Here is a 25472-nt window from a genome sequence, read left to right on the forward strand (position 1 = left end):
CTATATAATTTGGACTGGAGGGTTTGTCATGTAATATAATACAATATAACAGGCTTTCAGTATTAGATTTCCGATTTTAGCCTCCTTGACATTTCAAGCCGCATGAACTAATACATCTGTTATTTGTCGATCATTTGATTATTAACATACTTCATAAACCAAATCAGCTACCCTGCTGGAGACTGAGAGATACAAGCGAGACAAACACATTTCTCTTTCGCCTCATTGTCTGTTCTCATACATGTTTTCCTCCCCCTTTCTTTCTTTCATTTTCATCTTAAATCCACCAGTCGCTCTGATTAAAATACAAGGCCTCGTTGTTACTCCGACTGCCGCAGCCCAGTGTACTACTGCACATAATCTCAAACATCTGAAAGAGAGTTCACGCTATCATAATGAACACCCACATCCAACAGGTTAATAACTGGCACAGAAACAATCTCAGATTACAACTTTCTGATTCTTTGGTGCCACAGATTTGTTGCTATAGTGTCTACACTGCAATTTATTAGGTTACTGACTTGAAATGCTGGAGTACACTTAAAGGGTTGGTGCTACCCAAAATGATTTAAAATATCTGGTCGTCATTTACTGACCCTCAAGCCCAATCTATTCATATCTGGAACACAAGTGAGGAATCAAATCAGAGACAGACTTTTTTTCTCTCTCCACTGAGAGCCGTTTCAGCTAAAATTTTGATGCTTCAAACATTTATAAGGAAAAATGTGAGCAGATTAATCCAGGCCTTCTAAAAGACATGATTGCTTTTCATGATAAACAGATTTGTGCTTTCGTTTACATAAAAATAGTAATAATAAGTGAACAATATATTTATAGCACTTAAATGTAGTTATGGAAGATCAAGCATGTTTGCCTTATGTGCAGAAAGAAAAGTTCATTCTTGTTTGTCACACCAGCTTCCTCAGGAACCAATGAGGTCCATTCTTGGATGCCACATGTACATTAGAGATTCTGCAAGAATCAATGAGGTACATTCATGGGTGTCATATGGCACACTGCAAAATCTGCCTTTCTTTGAGCTTTTGTCTTGTTTCTAGTCCAAATATCTAAAAATTCGTAAATCAAGATGCATTGTATAGACAAGTACTTCTAAACCTTTTACAAACTAAAAAAAATTATATATATTTTACTTGCACCACTGGCAGATTATTTTGCTTGTTTTAAGGAAAAACTCATTGAATTTTGAGTTATTATTTCTGAAAACAAAAAATAATAAATCTATAATAATATAAATGATCATTTTCTTTACTTGTCCAGAAAATGTTCCTTCATTAAAGAACTTTTAGATATTTTTACTAAAATCAAGACTCCAAAACAAAGTAAGAAGGGCATTTATTGCACGTTTGAGCTTCTGCAAGAAACAATGAAGCTCAATCTTGGATGCCAAGTGGAATGTTTGAGCTTCCACAAGAACCAACGAGGTCCATTATTTTGTCACTGTAGCATGTTTGAAGTTTTGTAGGAACAAACTTTTTTTCATGCCTAAACTTCTGTTTATGTTCACTGATCAGTGTTAATATACAAATAATCGCAAAATAAATCTGTTCATCAAATTGTCATGTCCCTTCAGAAGACTTGGATTAAACTGCTACCTTCATGTAGATATACAGTATGTTTGATCTCTTTATTATTATTTGTCAGAGTTTTAGACGAATAAACTTTAAATGGAAGCATATAGATTTCTCAGATTTCAATAAAATTCTCTCAGTTGTGTTCCAAAGAGGAAAAAAAATCATGAATTTCATGAGGGTGATTAAATGATGTCAGAATTGTCATTTTTAGGCAAGCTAACACTTTAAACAGACTTTTTTTGAACCACTACAGTATTCAGTAAAATAGCTAGCATTAAGGAAAATCGTATGGACTGACTGATTGCAAAACACACACAAACAAAAAAAAGAAGTCATAATTCTCTCATGGTCTTTCCAAAAATGTCTGTTGCTGTGCTTGTTCAGGCATGCAGAAGGTTTGTGCTGTCGCTCTGGTTTGCACGTTGAAAGTTTGCATGTGGAAAAGTCAAAAGGGTAAAGCACTGCAGTGAAAAGAACATAATCCCCCTCACCTGCAGCTCTTGTGCAGTGCTAAATGATGCACACGGTAGCCGTTTTACTGCAACAGGGGTGTGATTTCAAAACTTAAATTAACTCTAAGGAAACCTGGGAAAACCAAGAGGAGCAGATGGACGGATGAAGTCCGGGTGTGGGAATTTTTTAGCTCTAATCAACTTCGCTCTCATTACTCGCACCCTCTGGACGCCGTAGTTTCTCTACTTGCTCATTTATCTGTCCATCGCCTCCTCTTCTGTCCTCCGTCTGCACGCTCAGATGATCTTCCTCGTCCGCGTGGGTCACGTCGTCATCATCATCCTCCTCGTCTTCCTCTTCCTCATCGTCCTCTTTCTTTTCTTCCTCTCCTTGCACTTCCATACGGACCTGGTCTTTCAGGTCTAGAGGGTGAAGGGAGCCCAGGCCCACATCTCCGTTCAGGCAGAGCGAGCTGGATGGGGTGGCCTGAGAGCTGCTGCCCTCTTTGATGGGAGAGGAATTAGCTGACTCGTTGCTAACCGGTGAAATGTCACTGCTGCTGTTGGTGTGGTTGACTGAGGGCGGGTTGGACAGCGACCCCGGTTTGAGAGGGATTTGCCATGATGGGATTTTTGGAACGGATGGTGAAGCAGGGAACTGTCTCCTGAGAAGAAACAGGACGTGAATAGAACATTACAAGAACTGTTTTTGTCGAAATCCCTCACACTTTGCCTCAGGCTTCTGACTAAAATATGCACAAGCGAGTCCAGCTATTGTGCTTTGGAAACACGAACAGATTTGTCAGTATGGAAGTAGACGAGAGATTACGGCCATATGCACACCACACCTGGCATCTGATTCAAAACAAAGCATGTCTTCACAGCAAAGGGAAAGTAAATTCAAAAGCAACTTCAGATATGTACTGTCGACGAGGCTTTGTTTGAATGTACGAAGCAACAAGTTGAGCAGATGGCAAGCTTGATTCGTATTTACAGCGAAGATATCACATCTTGAGAAGGACGCAGAAAGAAAAAACATTCAGACATTTGAAGAAAAAAGGTAATTATAGCTTAAAATGTTTAATGAGAGCAGACAACAGGCAAACGAAAGCTTTCATCTGAGCGAATTTCAGATGTATGAGATTACTTAGATCTTAATTTGCATGATACATACACAATCAAGTAAACATTAATGAAAGTGAGGGAAGATCCATCTTGGGGCATTGAAGGAACCTGTTGGATGCATCAGGCCTCATTAACCAGTAATGAGCTGGTTCCAGCTACATGCCCCAGTGAAGAGAATGATATGACACATGCGGATCAAACCATTTCAGACACATTTATCTGCCGAAACGTCCCAAGGCATACAAATATCAGTTGGCCAGACTGAGAAAGAATACTCTCCAGTCATTTACATAGTGATAACACTAAAAATCATGTTGGAACGTCTCCTTCCGGCTGTTAAATGTCAAGTATACAAGTGTTATTAGTATTGAGCACTCAGTAAAATAAAAATATTTGAAAAAACAGATGAATTCCGGGTGGATACTGTATATCTTTAATGTTAAAAAAGAAAACTCCCTCACTGTTCCTGACTGAATAGCATTTACAGCTTTAACAAAGATTAATGTTAATATTTTATATCTAGAGAGATGACCATGCTGTGTTATTTTACATTTAATCCTTCTACATCGGTACTGCAACTTAAAGCATGGTTTATTGTATCTGTATTATGGTCAATTGTATCTTTGTACCATTATAGTTGTTTATGCATTATTATGGTTATGTAAATATCTAATTGTGAAATTAAAAATTTTAAAGAATTGTGGATTATAATCTTATTACAATCCAACATTATGGACAACAATGAAAAAATATGTCTAAAAACAGAAACAGACACATACACTCTCACACGTACAGATATCTTCATGAGGCCTTGCCAAAAAAAGTAATGATGTACAGTATACTGCATGTCCCTCTACACCAACTCTACCCCTAAACTCAACCCTTAACCCTTTTATAAACACTTCATTCTGTGTGATTTATGAGGCGTTTTCTTCATAGGTACCAAAAAAATGTGGATACAATTTCTGGTATTGCTGTACTTGTGGGGACATTTGCTAGACTGTGTGTACTTTGTATTGCAAAACATGCATGCACCACACACACAGCCATTGTCTTACACTTTAAAATGATAAATCGCTCCTTAGCACAGCACCCTTAGCAGCATCAGTTAAAATACTGACATGCAGATACGCATTTGGAAATTAACGTCCCTCACAGTCTCATTATCGCCCCTGTCAAATCAAATATGGCATGTATTATGACTAAAGTCTATTGTTATTGTTGATTAATCATTGAAAACAGTTACCTGCTGAGGAGAAGACCCTTAAGAGACACAATCTCAGCCTTGAGTTCGCTGATGCTCTGAGACTCCAGCATGCGGTTGGTGGCAGACGAAGCCTGAAGAGACAAAATTACAAATAAATGATAATCATTCTCTATTTTGAAAACAAATTTACACTTTTATTCTTTACTCCTGCGGGTGTTCCACTTGAAACAGCTCCAAGGATCACTCTTAAAGGGATAGCTCAACTAAAAATGAAAACTAGCTGATCATTTACTCATCCTCCGGCCATCCAAGGTGTACAGTAGGTGAACTGTTTCTCCAGTACAACATTAATGTAGATTTTTAGCTGAAACCGTTACATTTCCTGTACAAACCGAACTTTCCACTTTGTAAGACCTCAATGCACCACTAGAGACATTTTGTTTTGAGTGTATTTGTTTTAACTTCATTTTTTTTTTACTTTTATTGTGTCAGTAACTATTGACTTGCATTTTATGAATCACTGAGAACCACAGATTCAGTTAAAATGTTCTATAATGTTCTACCGATGAACAACTGCCTCATGAATCGTATGCCTCGATCACACTAGAGTTTGAGATTGAAACTTATGATGGTCGTACGATGCAGCAGAGAGTGGCGGGATTAAACAAGATGATTAGACATTTTAAAAAGTAAGCGATTGGTCCATATTTTAAATTTGTGTACAGAGACGTCATGCTTTGATCTTCGATTGGTCTCATGCAATCATGTGATGCGATTTTGCAGGTCAGAGTTTACCAAACTTGAACTTTGCAATGAAGCGAACTGCGAAACTTGTCACATGAGCGTGCGTTTCCAGTCTGTCACATCAAAGTCCCTTTAAGGCAAGTCATTTCACTTAGCGGCCATCTTTAAAATGCCTGTCGGGCAGTATGCTTGGGTATTCTGTCTGAATGGGGAAACATCAAATACTTCAAATCTGTTTGCCAAGCTTACAATTAAGCTACAAACTTGGAATCACCAATAAAATGTAACAACTAAGCTTTGTTTCTAAATGTTAGAATTAAACAAAATCAGCATATTGTGATTTTGCCCACTCGAAAGGAATGAGATCACGACACCAACCTCACTTATGGCCATTTTACACGTTATCATCTTCTGAATAACATTCAGACCTCACATTGAATAACATTCTGACCTCACATCCGTTTCATACAGATTACAAAACCCAAAAACTTTTGTTTTCAAGTGCACTTGTTTAATTTATAGATGGGCGTCATCAGATTTTTTGGACCCTTTTCAAAAAATGTTTTGTGGGCCCCCTAGTCATTTGTGGGCCTAATTTGCCAGGGCCCTATGCACTCTGTCCCCCTTTCCTCTCCACAAGCTATGTCCCTGAGCACAGAGTTCAAGCTTTATGTGGATATGTTTTTTATGTCTGTGATGCAAGTATTGGCTGAGATTACAGTACGTTTGTTGACCACCAAACTGTCATAAAAGCAGGCATCTGGCCCGAGCTTTTCCCCCGGAGAAACGTCAGTCTATAATGGCTCCAGTACTAGTAGGTGGGGCTTAATTCGCCACATTGATCATGGATTTTTCCCCATTTAAAACTATACAAGTGACATGTCTCGTGTATTCTATAGTCTTTGGTCACATTCACGTGGAAATGAATGGAAGTCTATGGGGTGAAAGTGCAGTGTGACTACTACTTTAGATGACAGATAAGTAAATGAACACATTTTCATTTTTGGGTGAACTTTGACTTTGTAAACAATTGACACTGTAAACAATTCTTATTATCTAAAAAAAATGCTACTACATTTATACTTATTCACTAAGCAGACACTTTTATCCAAAGCAATTTACAAAGTAAGGATAGAAGCAGCACTTCACATTATCAGAGCACAGCAATACGTACATAAATGATTTGAAAAGTTTAGTTTGTTTATTTATTTACATAAGTTTATACTTTAAGAAATTGTCTGGTGCATATGGAGAGGACAAGAGTGATTCACTGTACATTATTGCCTGTCCTCTACAGTCGTTAAAGCTCTTAATTTCTAGCTTCTGTTTCATATTTGGTCTTATTGACTAAAAAATATTATAATAATACTATATGTAGATCGTGCCAAAACTTCACAATTGTCGTCGTTCTGTTAGCGTGTGACTCTTTCTCATTTGATTTGTCAGAGTTACTGAATGAAGAAAATTGTTTGACGAATTTCAGCTGCCAATATGAGACAATAAAAGTCCTCAAAGCCATGATATCAAACTACGTTGATGAGTCCCAACTGCTGTATCTCCTCCACCCAGAAGGTCAGGATCTTTCAGAAAAGGCAAGGGGAATTAATCATGCCATTTTTACATATTTTTCCATATTGCAGACTGTTGATTTGAGCAGGACAGAGGTGTTTGATAAGCGCATTCTGGCACAACAATAGCAGTATTCATCAAGTCAGAGAGGTTTTTATTAAAAGAAGCCTTATCACCAACTGCTTGCCATAGGATGAATTGCTGAAGGGAGTGATGGCCAATTGAAGTGGCCAGCAAACATTTGAATAGCAAATGACTTCAAGAAAGGGAAAAAAGCCATAAAAATCCATCCATCATTTTTTTTCTTAAGAAAAGAGAGGTAGTTGCTAATGTCATTTTATATATATATATATATATATATATATATATATATATATATATATATATATATATATAAAATCCTATTCTAGAAAGAAAAAAAAGAGTTTTGTAGGTCCCTCTAAACATTTACATGTATCAAAGACACTGGCTGTTTCTCAATACCAAGAATGCAGAGAATGGTCTTGCCAATTTAGCTCAAAAGAACCAACTAGGAAGACTGCATGAACTCAGAACACATCCTACACTGTAAAAATGCTGGGGTCCACACAATTCCTTCATGTTGTCCCAACACAAATCAATAAAGTTTACAAATTTAAGTGGATTGAACATAAAACAATTTAGTTGACCAAAAACCCTTAAGAACTTTGTTGTTTCAACTCATTTTTAAATAAGTAGTTTGAACAAGCAGCAAAAGCCACATTACATTACAACATTCATACACTGATTTATTGTTTGTTTTTTTGTTTTCAATATAACAATATAACAGTTAACAGTATATCAATATAACAGTATAACAATATAAGTTTTTTTTTTCAATATAACATACAAAACATACTTTGTACAACATAAATAAAACCGATTTTAATAGGAATTTCAGATAAGAAAAGAAAAAAAAAACTTTTTTTTGCATATTTATATTTGTTTTAATCAACTGTCGGGTTTTGAAGACGTATGCATCACCATATGGGGAATAAGAATAGGACCTGTGTTTGGATAGTTTTTTTTGACCACACTTTGTTATTATTGTTCATTTATTCATTTGCTGGAAATTAAAACTGAATTTAAAAATAGTTTTGTAGCAAATCTTTGCGCTTAACAAACAAAATTTATAATGTAGGCTGATGGATGTCTTCAGTGGAGTGAGTTTTCACCGTTTCCTTATCCACAAAAGTAAAGCAAAGAGTAAAAGTAAAGTAAAGTGAAAGTAAAGAGGCTGAATGGAGGGGGCTCGTTTTTTATCCTTGCGCTGCAGATGGTATGTTTAACTGTTTTCTCGCTAGTAAAGCATTCAGTTTTTCCATTTACAAAGTCTGTCATGTCAATAGCAAAGTTGCCATGGCACGACGCAACTGACTCTTAAAGTGAATGGGAGATGAGACTCTGATTGGTTTAATGCACGTTATGCTCAAAACACACCCATAACTCATTAAGAGAATAAGCACAACCCTGTTAGACCATGCGCCAGGGTGCAAAGCATATTTTTCTGTTCCTAAAATAGCAAAAGTGGATTCAGACATACCCTTAATGCTTTTGCGCCATTCGCTTTACACTTTGCGGCTGGATCGTTAAAATAAAGAGTTTTTATTACATTTTGAATGTTTACTTTCCCCATCTCATTCAGGAACCATCTCTGAACTGTAAATAATAGTGAATATACTATAAAATGCTGTCCTTTCCTCCTCCTATATATTTAGCCGCAATGACTTCTGGGACTTCGAGTCTGTTTTCGATGCATTATTATCATTATTATATGTCTTAAGTATTAGACCGATGATGATGATGATACACCAAACACAAGGACACAGGATCATCTTAAAATGCATATTGAGAAACAGTCTGAACCTCCAGCAAACATACCGCCTCATCTTCCCCACAATCCTGTTTGTCCACTCACTAACAAGTGGGGGAAGGAGAGCAGAAAAAGGAAGTAAAAAAAAAGGACTGGGGGGAAAAGGAAAATAAAAGTGTAATTAAGAACATCGGAGTCACTGGGGGCAGCTAGTTAGAAAGCAGAGACCCCCTATCGAGAGAAGAGGGATAACTCGGACTCTTCCACGTGTAATTAAAACTAAAGTAAATTAATTGAATCACATCTGAAAAGGATCAGACTCATTTACAGCGAGGGACGGCGGTTTTGTCTTCTTTCTGCTCCTAAAGCCCTCAGATAAGTGCAGCGTTTTTCGAAGAGGCCACATCTGATTCCGAGCTGAGCGCATTAGGCCTGGTGAAGACACTCTTATTACAGGCCTCACCTCATTATGGCCATCTTAATCCCACACTCCCCACGGCACCCGCTATAATAAGGCTGGAATGTACCTCTTGCTCATTTTACCTTTGTAACGGGGAAAAAAAATTAATTGCTTCGGAGGCTTAGCTTACACTTCTCAGACATAAAATCTAAATAATATTTTAACAGAGGCTACAAAGCACCTCTCAGCCGGCGGTGTTTAAACTTCCGCGGTTGCAATTCTTCATTTGGAGAGGCGAACACGAGCGCACGCACACACATTTAGTGATGACCGTTTAATTGCTGCTAAAGGCCTTTCTCTGCATGTCTTTGACTGTGTGAGCAGCCATCCAGTCAGAGGGGTCAGTGCAGTGTGATCGGGGTCCGTCACCCTCTTAAGTGTGAACAAAGCTTCGCTACAGTCTGGGTAATTATTTAAGGAGGTGGAGCGTACCGTACAAGAGAGGTATATTCATGCACTTACACAGCAGCAGACAAGGAATACATTAAAGCAAATGTCTGCAGAACATTAAGAGCGGATAATATCTTAACAAGGTGAGTTAGGAAACGTCTGAATACAAATTGATTCACTGCTTTCCTCTCTGATGCTATTTCCACCGCATAATGCATGTATATTTATGGTGGAATCAGCATGAAAATAAATCCCAAGGGAGTGTTTTCTGGTGAAAAGAGTGGTACAATTTATTTGAGCCTGTTTATTCACTTTCCCGGTTGCAGTGCCTTCTGCGGTGGAAGAAAAAAAAAATCGAAGTACTCCTAATCTTCCATGAGCAGCCACTAATAAAGACAGCTATTGCTGAATTCAAGCGGGAACACAATTAAACTCGACTTGTCAATGGTGTATGTATGTGCAAAATAAGATGCAATATTCTGCTTCCCATAAAATATTAACAAAAAATATCTAAAAAAACAAGGTGCTAAAAAGCAGATACATTTTAGTTGACAAAGTTGTACACAAATGTTTTTAAATGGGGAAACAATTAAATAAAGTATATATTTAATATTTAGTAAAAAGAAGAAGAAAATGAAAAATTAAAAACAGAAATTAAAAACAGAAAAGAAATTAAAAACTAAAAAAAGAAAAACAAACTCTTGGTGAATGCAGGTAATATTTCTAAAATATCACATATCTATAAAATCCATATATATATATAAATACATTGAGCTACATTATTCACATTTTTTTCTATTTTTTTATCTCTGCAGGAAACAAGAAACCATACAAATTTAAAAAACTGTAAACTTGTGAACTATCCATAAAATTCAACTCAAATTGAATCAATTAAAATTCAAAGATTTTATTTAAATTATGCAATAAAAAAAAAAAAAAAAAAAAAAATCAACAAATAAACATATAGAAAGTACTCAGGGTAAAATGTATAGGCATTTCTAGCACCTGAAACTATTTCTTGAGTATCTCTATTGTTTTTTTTCTCTTTGGAAGTTCTAATTGACTTCATTTATCAGCCGACAAAAACTTTAATCAATGGTCATTTAAATAAAAGCTTCACGCATCAATGTCAAATTCTGAACCCAAAGTATGGAAGTCTGTCCGAACTAGTCAATGATTTATATTTGTGTAGAATGAGATGCAACATTCTCCCTTTTACATAATATTAAATATGACCAAAGAGATCAAGATGCCAAAAAAAATGTAAATAAGAACTCTTAAATGTATCTCAACAGACTCATATTTTACACAAATTTGCTAAAATAGGGAACAAAATGTCGTTTATTAAAAATTCTGTAAACAAAGTGAATTCAAAACAGAAATCTGAAAAAAACTATTGCTATTTTGGAACTGATTTGTGAGTTGTGGATATAGAAATTCTCAAAATAGCCTATTATTATTCAGTCTATAAATTCCATATAAATAAATGTGATGTCAGGGCCTTAGGACATATAGGATGTCAGAAAAAGTAAATAAATACACAAGCATGCTCACTACACTCGATAAAATTACATTTGCTGTTTGTTTAAACTGCTTATTTATAATGAGCTGAATCAACACAATTCTTGAGATTTTTTGGAGATAACCTTATGTAATTATTTTATGTTTAATCAGCTTAAATTTGTAAAAACAATTAAGTTAACCTAAACATTTTGTGTTGGGACAACATGAAGGAATTGTGTGGGACCCTGCATTTTTACAGTGTAGTACATCAGTGAAGTATATGCTGTAGTAAAGAAAGTATACACATTTCCAGCACCTGAAACCTGAGTATTTCTATCCTTACAAACACAATGTATTGAAATGAAATGCAATAAAGTTCCAACTGACTTTCTTTATCAGTCGTCAAAAACTTTATCATCAAGCGCCATTTGAATAAGAGCTTAAGGCGTGCATGTGGAAATGTAAAAGTATCTATCCAATCTACTGAAATGAAAAAGCCAACGTGAAACTATGAGCATAAATGCATGCACAGTTTGATTGACTGCTGCAGTGAAACAGGCCCAGTGTGCTCACAACACAAAACACACTTTATTTGTGTGGTTTGGAAAATATAAAAAAAATGTTTACTTAGCAGCTGAGGAAACAGGAGTCACCATGTGTTTCGGGTTAAATACACATTTCCGCATTGAAGAGTTTAATTGCCAAGCTTGGCGCATTCTGCACTAAAGCAAAGATCCCTGAAAAAGCAACTCCGAAAACCGCACTGAAAATTATACGCAGCCAAAAGGCTTAACACGTGTCCTTAATTTCATGCTCCAGACCTGAAAATCATTTCCTGAATTTCCCATATGGCTCTAGACAACAGGGCCCCGCATCTCTCAAAACAAAATTTAAGATCAGCGCGAAGCCGACTTTATGATTTGTTTAATGGCTGTTTGGATGTGAAGTATACTTTGCTGCTTTCCAGCAGGGCACTCATGACAAATGAAGCTTTTTAATTCAATCTCCAATCGGACAGAGATTTTCAGCCGTTTCTGCTCGACTTTGCGGATGATGACTGAAAGCGTTTTGAACAATCGATCGTTTTTTCTGGAACTAGCGGAGGCGTGCCTCTTTAACGGCGGAGGTGAACCACAGACAATATTTTTGGCAAGTCAGTTTATGGGTTACGCACTTCAAGAGAGCGACGGAAGGATGCTGGGGGGGAGAAACGTAGTGGTGAGTCTGCAATTCGAGCAAACTTCAGAAGGGTGAGAGATCCATATTTTCACTTCAATTTGTGCCAGGCCAGATGTGTTTGCATATGCTTTGCTACAGGATCCAGATGCTTCAGTAAAACACCCATGTGCTTAACAAGCTGTGGACATAAAACATGCCCTCGGTTGTGATTCCAAAGAGCTTTTTGGAGCCCGTTACCGGATGATTTATCGCCGCATCGTAAGATACAAAGTGTGTAGAGTTTCTCAATCTGAGGAATGGCAATGTGTTTTCAGCAGGCGATTTCCCTCAGATGACTATTCTTTATAGATTATAGGCACATGTCTTCAAAGAGGCCTTATCATCATGAGGAGCATTCTTTTAAAAGATAATTACACCATAATGCATTAAATTAGCATGCGAAGACAACAAAATCAACAATGCCGCAACAGACAAACAACAATGATTACAAATTTCACTATCTTCCTGTCGATTCATCATCTTCTTTTGCTGTTACTGTGGGTTGATCATCCTGCAATGTCTACCTGGGGAACTGTTCACCACACTTGTTCTCTTGTTTGTTTGTTTGTTTGTTTTAATGCCAACTTTTATGTATTTCAGCAGTTATTTGTTCAGTTTTCCAGTTGTTGCTCATTTAATCTGTTGCAATTATTTTTCTCGGTCAACTTGTTACCTTTTTGTCCAGTTGTTTGACTATTTGTTCAGCTGCTTGTCCAATTTTTTGTTCAGTTTTTTATTTTTTAGTTTGTGTAGTTGTTTATTTGTTTTTTTCTAGTGGCTTGCCCAGTTTAGTCATCCAGGTGTTTGTCCAGTTGTTCAATCAGATGTCTCTAATCATATATTAATTTTTTCCAGTGGTTTGTACAGTTATTTGTTTAGTCATCCATGTTTTTGTTCAGTTGTTTGTTTGTTTAGTTGTTTGTCCAGTTGTTCGTTCATTTGTCCAGTTGTTTGTTCAGATATCTAATATTTCCATTGTTCATTTGTCCATTTATTTGTCGTTTGTGCTTTAATTTGCCTGCTGACTTGTTTAATTAACTAATTTTATTGCACAAGCAATAACTTTATTGCCTTCTACGCACAAGCCTTGTGCATAGTCGTGCATTTATACTTCTGCATGAGGTTTGTGTTGCTCTGCAATAACACTTCCAAAACAATAGCAGGCAGTAGGTTTTTTTGTTCCTCTGTGTCGAGTTTCTTCGCAGGTGTTTTGTTTTTTCTGAACGCTACAAGTAGTTAAAACGCGCTCATTCAGCGGCAGGAACTGGCGGACTTGCAACGAATTTAATCATAAGGTAAACACAAAACGAAAGTTTTCATCTGGAGCTTCTTCAAGGGGCTCGACACTTGTAAACAATCGCTCCATCTGGCTCGTGGCTCTCAGCACTGCACACACTCATCACTGCTACCAAGCCGACCAATCATAAAGCTTGGTAGTTACATTTTTTGAGAGGTGCGCGTCAGCCACGGCAAGGGCTATGCTACCGCGCAAAGGACCATACACGTGTGCTTGAAGCAGAACTATAAAACAGCCTTAAGTCCCTTACTTATTAGGGGTTATCACAGTGGAAAGAACTGCCAACTATTCCAGCATATGTTTTACGCAGCGGATGCCCTTCCAGCCGCAACCCAGTTCTGGGACACACCCATACACTATCACATGCACTTTGGTCAATTTAGTCCATCCATTTCACCTATAGTGCATGTTTTTGGACTGTGGGGGAAATCAGAGCACCCGGAGGAAACCCACGCAAACACAGGTAGAACATGCAAACAACACACAGAAATGCTAACTGGCCCAGCCGGGACTCAAACCAACAACCATCTTGCTTTGAGGCAATGCTTTGAGGCAAGGAATCTTGCTTCTTGCGTCAGTGCTAACCACTGAGCCACTGTGCCGCTCACAATAATAAACTAATTTAGTAAATATAATTTACTGAATTAATAAGTAATAAATAAGATTTAATTTTATCGACAATAACTTAAATAAATAAAAACTCCTATTTCCACACTTAAAACTGTTAATCAAAATTCATTCTATATTATCTGTACACATACTTCAAACTTTGGTTTAACAAAGCCAGCTAAACTTCATCAAGAACACATTAAATGTATACAATCATATTTTACAGGCAACAATCATTATTTATGAACAATACGTTTCCTTCCTTTGTAATTCTTCCATCGTCACGCCTACAAACTCAAAAAGCTAAAGCTGACAGAAAATCCTGCTGGTCCATCTCTTCAGTTGCAATATGGGTGGGGGTTAAACGAGGTCTCAGCCCAGATGAAATTAGCAGAAAGCAAATGACAGATAGAGGTGAAATCAGGAGATGGCAGCAGCGTGGGTTCACTTCCTGTGCCTGGATGGCTTGCTTGCTTGAACGCGCTGGAGATGGCCGCACACGTTCTTTATGGAGCTCCCATGACATGCCTTGTCCTGCTGATGCACATTTTTCTCCTCTGAACGGCATATGAGCTCTGTCACCACTAATATTCACATCAGGACGAGGCATCAGTCTCAGTGTCACTGAAAAATGCCCTCTGTTGTTTTAAACTCAAAGTGGCCTTGTTTTATAGAGGCTGTGCCCCTGAAACAGAGCGCCGCGAAGGGCCTTATGAAAATGCGCACTGAGGGCTTTATTTAAACACAACAAAACAAGTGCAGCTTATGATTTATAATATCAATGAGACAGAAAAAAAATATTAAGTCGAGAGGAATGCAACCATTTCAGACTAACTAAACTAAATTCCTTTTTTTCCCCTTCTTTAAGCTTCCTTTTCACGTGTTATCTCTGCTCTATTAGAGTAAAAGTATTTCTGAGAAGGAAAGGCAATTTCTGCATTTTTTTGTCCTAGAGATTACGCAGTTTGTTATGTAATGCACATGGAATTTTGTTCTCTGATGATGTCTACGCAACAAATTAACAATGACAGGAAAATGAAAAAAATGTTGGCAACCACTGCCACATGCATCGAAGATGATCCATATCTCATTCTTTTGAGGCGAATGGCCTATAATGACAAGAATGCTAAAAACTGAAGGAATGTTCTGATTATGTGATTTTTCAAGCTAACATTGCCTTGTTTTCCCTTAAGGCAACCTCTCATGTCATTCGAAGCTAGTTATTAATTTATTCTACAAAAGTTAAGTTATTTTTGCATAATACGAATAGCTTTTCTGGAGTTTGTTTATATTAACAAAACAAGTGGAGATCTATTAAAAAAGTAGATTTCAGAAACTTTTTTTTTTTTAATGTTTACATGCAACATGAGATTCAAAGGTTTAAATAAGACATTAATGTCAAAACCTGACATCAGCTTTAGTTGCTCAAAATCATTGGGAAATCATAAGCGGCGGATCATCAGATGCTGTGATATTTTATGTTACAATTGACAATAACTGTTTTCAAGGAATACCACGGTTTGGGAAAGTCAAGGTTTTAAAACCGACAAAATTTTCTGTTATACCACTTCTACAGTATATGTAAGATTAGATTTAGATTTTTTGTTTTGTTTTTTAGGATATCCAAAGATGTCACTTTAAATTGTAAAGAAATCTGTATTTTTGAAACTGATGAAGACAACAGAATGATCAATGATTCATTTGAATTATTAGCCTGACATGTTTACTGTTCCAAAATATTTTAAATGTTTCTCAAAATAAAATATATTGTGATCAAAGTGGAAAAATGTACAGTGAAACCGTGATATTTTTATCCAAGGTTATTATATCATCAGAATCATATCCGGGCCCATGCCTAGCCTACAATTTGTCTGTCAATAACATGCTTTTGCGCTTTATTAAGAATGCCTTGGTGTGTGCAAAACATTACTGCCACCCCTGTCTAGAAATACCTGCTCAAGCTCATTGCGTGTCCACAGTAAGGACTTGTGAGAGTGGTTAGTGTTGGTGGAATTACAAATAACATTTGGAAGGAAATCTAACTGTGAGGTGTAGCTTGCGTGTACAGGCATCAGACATGCGGACATGAATAAACAGCTAGAACACTGATAAAGGCATTTACATGCAATGTGAAATTAGGGAAGTACCTGTTCTGATCGGATTTGGTTTAAAGGGCACCTATGGTGAAAAATCTACTTTTCAAGCTGTTTGGACAGAAATGTGTGTAAGTATAGTGTATAAACTGTCATATTGGGGTGAAATAAACACACCCAGTCCTTTTTTTTTTTCAAATTTAACAACATAAAAACGGTGGACCAATTGGAGCGGTTTTCAGATCGACCGCAACTTTACGTAGGAGTGCGGTCCCCCCGCCTACCAATATTGATTGACAGCTGCGCACATTAACATGTCCGGTAGTCACGTGTATGTAACGTCGCGGTTTGTGGACAAGTTTATTTTGTACATTAACATAACAGATATCCATACAGCAGTGGAGATTACCAGTATCATGTCACATATTCGTGCAAAACGAGTGCAAAGTTTAACGAGCTGTCTCTCTCTCTCTCTCTCTCTCTCTCTCTCTCTCTCTCTCTCTCTCTCTCTCTCTCTCTCTCTCTCTCTCTCTCTCTCTCTCTCTGTGTGTGTGTGTGTCTGCGTGTCTGAGCTATGTGTGTGTGTGTGTGTGTGTGTGTGTGTATGTCTGCGCTACGTTTGTGTGTGTGTGTGTGTGTGTGTGTGTTTATGTGTCTGCGCTATGTGTTTGTGTCCTTGCTGTGTGTGTGCATGAACTTTGTAATGAGACATTGTGTGTGACTCATTGTTGCAAATCCACAAAAAAATGCATCAAATACTGATTGTTAAAGTTCTTACTGTAGTATTTGTTGACAGTTCCCGAGCACACACATCGAGCAGTACGAAATGGGGCAAGAGAAAATTTTCCACAGGTTAATTGAACGTGGATGTTGGGTTATCTTGGGCGGATACAAAAAGAGTGTAAAAGGATTATAATATTGGTAAAAAAAAAAAAGATTGTTATCAAATATACTTGGGTGGCCTTTAATATACCTGGGTGGCCCGCCCTACTAAAGTCTATGTGCGGGAATTCAATAAATTAACAAACAAGGTTTGATATCAATGATGTCAAATGCTAGCAACTCTGTAACAACATGTCATAGTGCATCTTTCATTTGACAAAATTGGGATTTAAGACATGTACAGTAGTAAATTCGAAGTAAATTTCAGCTTAAATTTTGTCCTGTAAATTAAAGTATGACATAAATCTACAAGACTTGTTTTATCACTTAAACAGTCACAATAAAGCACATTTATTGTGTTTTATGACATTTGAGCTCTCGATGACCAGAAACAATAGGACTTTCTGCAAAATATCTTGTTTTTGTTATGAAGCGGACAGGAGACAGAGGTAAGGAAACGTTAGGGTGTTTATTAAATGACAACAAGGAGCACATGAAGGATAGCCAGGAGGATCAGGAATGATGTTGGGGTCTTTTCCTCCGTGGCTGGGTAACAGGAATACACGAGGATGGACAGCACACACCAGATACAGCTGACAGAGGATGACACAGACTTGGAAGGACTGGAAGACAGGACGATTCGGGAGGACCAGGAAGACTAGGAGGAATACAAAGAGAACAGGTAAGTAAAGCGTTTGTTTTAGCTGAGGATGACTACGCTGAGTGGTCGCTCAGTTGTCCGCTTTCGTCGAGACGAGCCCGGACAATGAGCGACTGGAGTGCTGTGCTTTTATCTGGTGCTCGTGAATGTGATGCAGCTGTGTGCTCATTAGAAGTCAGGTGATGGTGATCTTCGTGAGTGGGGATCGTGAGAGCCTGACCAATCCGTGACAGTACCCCCCTCCCCAGGGCCCGCTCCTGAGGGCCGACACCTCCGACGCCGTGGTGGTCTCCCTCTGCCTCTAGGCGCTGGGAACTCAGGGTGGCTCTCATGAAACTCCACCATGAGACTAGGATCGAGAATATCAGCTCTGGGAACCCATGTCCTTTCTTCGGGGCCGTACCCTTCCCAGTCCACCAGGTACTCCAACTGGCCACCACGACGTCGGGAACGCAAGATCTCCTTCACTGCGTAGACGGCTCCTTCTTCTAGGAGCAGTGGAGGAGGGGGTTCCTCTTCGTGGTCAGGCTCTGTGGAGGGAAGAACAGGATCGTGATAGGGTTTCAGGAGTGATACGTGGAATGTAGGGTGAATACGGTAGTGAGAGGGTAATTGTAGTTTGTAGGTGACGGGGTTAACCTGTTCCACGATGGTGAAGGGACCAACAAATCGGGGACTTAACTTGCGAGGGGGCAGTCGCATGCGTATGTCCCGGGTGGATAGCCACACCTTTTGTCCGGGTGTGTATCTGGGTTCTTCAGACCTTCTTCTATCGGCGGTTACCTTGCTTCGACGGACTGCCCTCTGCAGATGTTGATGAGCCTCGTCCCAGACTCTCTCGCTCTCCCGGAACCAGTGATCCACTGCGGGGACATCAGATGGTTCGCCATCCCAGGGAAAGAGCGGTGGTTGGAAGCCCAGGACGCACTGGAATGGCGTGAGTCCGGTGGAGGGTTGCCGCAGTGAATTTTGGGCATATTCTGCCCAGCCCAAATACTGGCTCCAGGAGCTCTGGTGACCACTGCAGAAGGTCCTCAGGAACCGTCCCACCTCCTGAATCTTCCTCTCTGTCTGCCCGTTGGTTTGGGGATGATATCCAGAAGAGAGGCTGACGGCCACACCTAGGAGCTTGAAGAAGGCTTTCCATAGACGTGAGATGAACTGTGGACCTCTGTCCGACACAATATCTTCTGGAATACCAAATGACCTGAAGACTTGATTAAAGATATTGTCGGCTGTTTCAAAGGCTGTGGGAAGACCTTTCAGAGGGATTAGTTTGACAAACTTTGAGAATCTATCTACGATGACTAGAATACAGGTATTACCTTCTGACGAGGGGAGGTCAGTGATAAAGTCCACTCCTAGGTGTGACCAGGGACGGTTCGGAATCGGCAAGGGATGGAGCTTTCCAGCGGGTAGATGACGTGGGCTCTTGGATTGGGCACAGTCCTTACAGCCCTGAACATATTGCCTCACATCCCTTGCCATGTTTGGCCACCAGAATCGTTGGGATACTAGCGAGAGAGTATTGTTGATCCCTGGATGTCCAGTGCCTAGCGAGGTATGTAAGGAGTGGATCAGATCTACCCGGTGTTCAGGTGGTATGAACTGCCGATGAGGAGGGCATCCCGGCGGAGCAGGGGCTTCCGGAGTGGCAACGACTGGAGGAGCGTTCCAGGTGATCGGACAAATGGAGATGTGTTCGGGAAGAATCTTCGTTGGGAGTTCTTCATGATCGTGATGCTCGTGTAAACGAGAGAGAGCGTCTGCTCTTAGATTCTTGGGTCCTGGACGATAGGAAATGGAGAAATCAAAACGTGAGAAGAAAAGTGACCATCTGGCTTGACGTGGACATAGTCTCTTGGCCTCTTTGATATATTGGAGGTTTTTGTGATCTGTGATCACCTGGAACGGATGTTTGGCTCCCTCCAACCAGTGACGCCACTCCTCCAAGGCTAGCTTGATTGCTAGAAGCTCCCTGTCTCCTATGCTGTAATTCTGCTCCGCCGGGCTCAACTTCCGAGAGAAATAGGCACAGGGATGCAGTCGGGGCGGTGTATCATGATGTTGGGATAATACTGCCCCGACGCCGGTGGTGGATGCGTCCACTTCCACCACGAAAGGAAGATTTGGGTCAGGATGAGTCAGGAGTGGGGCCCTTGTGACTCCTTCTTAAGAAGGCGGAAGGCTGCGGCTGCTTCTTTGGTCCACTCCAGTCCTTTGGGTTTACCCTTGAGGAGATTAGTGAGAGGTGATGTAATCCTGCTGTAGTCCTTGATAAACCGTCTATAAAAGTTAGCAAACCCAAGAAACCTCTGGAGCTCCTTAATGGAAGTGGGTTCTGACCAGGATAGAACAGCCCAATTTTCTTCCCATCCATACGTATACCGGTTTGGTCAATGATGTATCCCAAGAAATGAATCGACTTCTGGTGGAATGAGCATTTCTCCGCTTTGAGGTAGAGGTGATGTTCTCTCAATGTGTGTAGGACCTCCGCAACGTGTTGGCGATGTTCGGCCTCACTCCGGGAGTAAATGAGGATGTCATCTATGTACACTATTACAAAGTGGTGAAGAAACTCCCGGAGGACTTCATGAATGAAGTTTTGGAATACGGAGGGGGCGTTGACCAGACCGTAAGGCATGACCTCATATTCATAGTGGCCAGTAGGGGTCACGAATGCTGTCTTCCATTGGTCCCCCTCACGTATTCTTATCAGATTATACGCGCTGCGGAGGTCCAATTTAGTGAAGACTTTAGCTTCTCGGAGCTGTTCCAAAGCGGCTGGTACCAGAGGAAGGGGATATCGGTATTTTACTGTACCGTTATTTAGGACCCTGTAGTCGATGCATGGACGCAGCCCTCCGTCCTTCTTGGCCACAAAGAAGAAGCTTGAGGCGGCTGGTGATTTTGAGTGACGTATGTACCCCTGACTCAGAGCCTCCCTTATGTAATCTTCCATTGCCTGATTCTCTGGAAGCGAGAGCGGGTAGATCCTACCTCTTGGCAACTGGGCATCTGGAACTAGGTCGATCGCGCAGTCCCATGGCCGATGCGGCGGTAGCTGGGAAGCTCTCTTGGGGCAGAAGACATCATGAAAGGAGCTGTACTCCTTAGGAATGTGGATAGACTGCTTCTCAGGAGGACTCTCGACCGATGTTGTAAACAAAGAAATGGGGTTCCGACCTTGAAGAGGGAGATTTGGAAAACAGGTAGGTGTACATCCAGATCCCCATTTCTTTATCTCTCCTGTGCCCCAAGAGATGATGGGATCGTGCTTCACCAGCCACGGGCGCCCTAGAATGATGTCCATATTTGCACCCTCCAGAACCAGAAATTGAATCCTCTCTTGATGTAACAACCCCACTTGAAGAAGGATGTCTTCGCATTGTCGATGGATACGGGTCGAAGATCGAGTGCACTGGGTTATCGGTTGTATCTGGTATATATGCGAGGACGCCTCAGTACGTAGGTGGAGTTGACGACAGAGGGATTGGGAGATGAAGTTCCCTGCTGACCCGAGTCGATGAGGGCTGTGACAAGGAGAGAAATAGAGGCAGTAGTTATTTGTACGGTGGTAGTAAGTGGTTTACATTGTTCAATATTCGTACTGAATACACTCACTGAAGTCCGAATGGGACGAAGGGGACACTCCATACGGGTGTGTCCACTGACACCGCAGTATAGACACAGACCCCGGGTCAGCCTCCTCTGTCGTTCCGCTGATGTCAGTCTTCCAGACTCTATTATCATAGGTTCTGGTTCTGGAGAGGCTGTTGACTCAGGCGATTGGAGGAGTGCAGACGAGGGGGTGATGGTGTCCTGTTGATAGGAACGGAGACGATCGGAACATCGGAGAGAATGTTGGATGAATCTCTCCAGACCCATAGTATCATCTAATGTGGCCAGCTGGATTCGGAGAGTGGGTTCCAAGCCGAGCCGGTACGTGGTCAACAACGATCTCTCATTCCATCCACTTGCAGCTGCTAGAGTGCGAAACCGGAGAGCATATTCCTGTGTAGATAGAGTACCTTGCTTTAGATGATACAGCTGCTCTCCAGCGGCTACTTCCCCATCAGAACGTCCAAACACCTCTTTGAAATACTCCGTGAAGGTAGTGATGGAATTCATGACCGGCCCGGCTTGGTTCCAGATCGTCTCAGCCCATTTAAGTGCAGGTCCAGAGAGTAGTGATACGATGTAGGCGATCTTTGACTTATCTGTGGGATATAGAGAAGGTTGCATTTCGAATATGAGGGAACATTGTAACAGAAAACCATTGCACTCCCCCGCTCCGCCTGAGTAGGGCGCTGGTCGGGCCATGGGACTGGAAGGAAGGGCCGAAGAAGAAACTGTGGAGGCGGAAGTGCTCGGTGCTGGTGGTGCGTTGGAAAGTGGAGCTGGTGGCTGTAGAATCCGCTTCAACTGGTCCACCAGCTCTTGAAAGTGATCGGGGGTGCTCATGTTGTCGTCGTTATTGGTCCGGGCTTCTGTTATGAAGCGGACAGGAGACAGAGGTAAGGAAACGTTAGGGTGTTTATTAAATGACAACAAGGAGCACATGAAGGATAGCCAGGAGGATCAGGAATGATGTTGGGGTCTTTTCCTCCGTGGCTGGGTAACAGGAATACACGAGGATGGACAGCACACACCAGATACAGCTGACAGAGGATGACACAGACTTGGAAGGACTGGAAGACAGGACGATTCGGGAGGACCAGGAAGACTAGGAGGAATACAAAGAGAACAGGTAAGTAAAGCGTTTGTTTTAGCTGAGGATGACTACGCTGAGTGGTCGCTCAGTTGTCCGCTTTCGTCGAGACGAGCCCGGACAATGAGCGACTGGAGTGCTGTGCTTTATCTGGTGCTCGTGAATGTGATGCAGCTGTGTGCTCATTAGAAGTCAGGTGATGGTGATCTTCGTGAGTGGGGATCGTGAGAGCCTGACCAATCCGTGACAGTTTTGAGATTGCACTCTTTTCAAAGCTCTTACCCAGAGCTTTGTCCTAGATGTAAAGCAGATAGAGGGACTCTCCTACATATGCTGTAGTCTTGCCCTTACTTAGAAGAATATCGAAAGAATTTTTAGAGGTTATAGCCATAGTTGTAGGTACTAATATGCCTAGACAGCTTATACTTACTCTCTTAGGAGATACTACACTACTTGATCAACATTAAGCATTAATCTGAGATTTGTCGAACTAGCCCTACTAACAGCCAAAAAATGCATAACTTTGAGATGGAAGTTATGTTAATCAAAACCACTTTCTATTTCCTTGTGGATTACAGAAGTGTCATCTTATATGCCTTTGGAATTAATTGCGTTGCATTTGAAAAAGTGGCAAGATTTGTTTGTCAAATACTGGGGCAGCTTCATTTCTTAATTGGGTATAACTGGACAGAATGCTTGGAACGACTGAATTTTCATCAATGTGTCCATTGTGGCAAATGTGTGTGCGCGTACCTGTGAGTTAGCCAGCTCTTGTGTCAGCTCCTGAATTTTCTTCTGTTGTTGGACCAGCAGCTCCTGCACCGAAGCCAGGGTCATCTGCAGCTGGGTGACTGCATCCAAAAACACACAAATGAAGGTAAGACTACACCCAAAACAATTACCAGAAGTTCACAAGCAAGAAAAGCAGCAGCTCAAGTCCATACGCAGTGCAAACGGACACATCTGTTTGTCTGAGAGCATTACTGACGATCAACACGCAGTGGTTTTCTCTTTGATTTAGCCTTTAGCTCAATCAGTAATATAAGACACCTCTATTTGTAGAAGATTAATCACCTACGTCTGCTCTTATATCAAATCAGGGTCTCTTAACCTCCATTAGCATGGCTTTGAAACGCCGGCTCTATCAAACTCTCCAAACAATCAACAAGATGGAAAAAAAGCTGCTCATTTGGGAGGCAGGAGGGCTAGACACTACTGTCCTCACTAATCTTACTAAATACAGCTCATTTTCCTCCCTCTCAGAAGATTGAATTATTGTCAGATTGTGCTGGTCCCGAGGATTAGAGAAAGCCCAAGAAAAACAGCCCTAGCAGGGCCAGAGTTGGTGTTATTAATGGGGGTATCATTTCAAATAACCCAGAGCACAAGTTGCTCTCCCCCTGTTTCCAGTCACACATGCATTCCCAAACAATGCATTAAGTTTCCAAACTGATTATGTTACAGAAAACCAATAAACGCCTCTATAAATCATGCTCTGTAAAGTGTTAAATCAACTCTAATTGGATTAACATCAGCAGATATTATTAGCTGCCGACTGTTGGCTCTCCGGCGCACTGTTCCAGGGCTCTCCTTTCATATGAACAGCCTTTCCACTTTCTGCTTAAGAGCTGTTACATGTTTCTTTCTCTTACAGCCTTTGTCTGTCTCATTAGGTGACTACTTACAGACTAAGAAATGCCAAACAGTTTTTCTTACTGAATAATAATGACGGTACAAACTGTTCTTTTCTGATGTCTGTGTTAGTATTAACAAGAGATTTAAAATCCTATTTATTAATCTGTCTCCAAAAAAAAAAAAAACATTTTAAAGTTGTCATGAATTGAGAAATACAATTTTCTTTATATTCTGACACATAATAGCTTGGTGAACTATAAAATAAACATTCTGTGAGTTTTCAAACTCTGAATGTTCTTGTTTTTAGCGAAAATCTCAGTGTGACGAACACCATCTCTGCAGAAGATTGAACACCTACTTCTTTATCACCGTTCACTCATGTACACTTAAGAAAAATATATAACAAAAAGACATGACAACAAATGTTTTTGTGTTGATTTAACTTATTTTTATAATTTAACCAGGTTTCAACTAATTTAAATTATACAAAGTTTAACTTAATATGTTGAATCAGTTTGATTGATGCAAGTTGAGAGAATGTTTTTTTTTTACAGTGTTGTAGAACTAGGGCTGGGCCGATAAACAATATCATATCGAATCGTGATGAAATTTATATCGATAACAATGATAAGCTATGGACATTTTTACTTGATATTGGTCAATGCAAAGATCCAATCACACAGCAGACATATCTGTAATCTGTAATTGTGTAGATATTAGAGATATGCTACGTCACCCATTACTGTTTAGCAGTATGCAAGTAATGTGTATGTGTATAGCACATTTATTGTGTATGGCCATACACCCCAAGCGCTTCACAATCCTGAGAGGGGGGTCTCTGTACTCCACCACCAATGTGCAGCATCCACTTGGATGATGCGACGTCAGCCAAAGGACAACAGCGCCAGCACGCTCACCACACACCAGCTATAGATGGAGTGGAGAGACAGTGATAGAGCAATTCAGTGGATGGGGATGATTGGGAGGCCATGATGGTTAAGGGCCGATGGAGAGAATTTGGCTAGGACACCGGGGTTACACCCCTACTCTTTACAAAAAGTGCCATGGGATTTTTAATGACCACAGTGAGTCAGGACCTTTCGGATCTCATCTGAAAGACGGCACTCACTGACAGTATAGCGTCCCCTTCACTTTACTGGGGCATTAGGACTCACAGACTGCAGATTCAGCTCTCCCCCTGCTGGCCTCACTAACACCACTTCCAACAGCAACCTAGTTTTCCCATCTGGTATCCCATTCAGCTACTAACCAGGCTCAGCCCTGCTTAGCTTCAGTGAGCTTCAGTAACCGGTCTTGGGCTGCAGGATGATATTAGCAAGCTCGATTCACTCTCCCGCCAGCAGTTTTAGCTGTTAAATTGTTGTTTATTTTAAAGATGAATATTTTTTACAACTTTAAGTAAAACATTTATTTTTAAATAATTTTTTAATTGTTTATTTTTAGACAATAAAATAAGTATTTTGTTTGTGTAC

At 40.2% G+C, this 25472-nt stretch overlaps 1 protein-coding gene across 1 annotated transcript in view; it reads right to left on the bottom strand.

Moving 5' to 3' along the window:
• Positions 1-1763: 1763 nt before the first annotated feature.
• Positions 1764-25472, bottom strand: part of pex14 (peroxisomal biogenesis factor 14) — a 161115-nt gene continuing 137406 nt past the window's right edge. Inside the window, exons 7-9 of the mRNA XM_056448788.1 lie at positions 23098-23195; positions 4416-4507; positions 1764-2709 (exon numbers count right to left, since the gene is read on the bottom strand). Coding sequence (XP_056304763.1) covers positions 2238-2709; positions 4416-4507; positions 23098-23195 — 662 coding nt within the window. The 3' untranslated portion in view covers positions 1764-2237. The remainder of the gene's footprint in view (positions 2710-4415; positions 4508-23097; positions 23196-25472) is intronic.

The sequence above is a fragment of the Danio aesculapii genome, chromosome 23 (genome assembly GCF_903798145.1).
Source record: "Danio aesculapii chromosome 23, fDanAes4.1, whole genome shotgun sequence".
Lineage (NCBI taxonomy): Eukaryota > Metazoa > Chordata > Actinopteri > Cypriniformes > Danionidae > Danio > Danio aesculapii.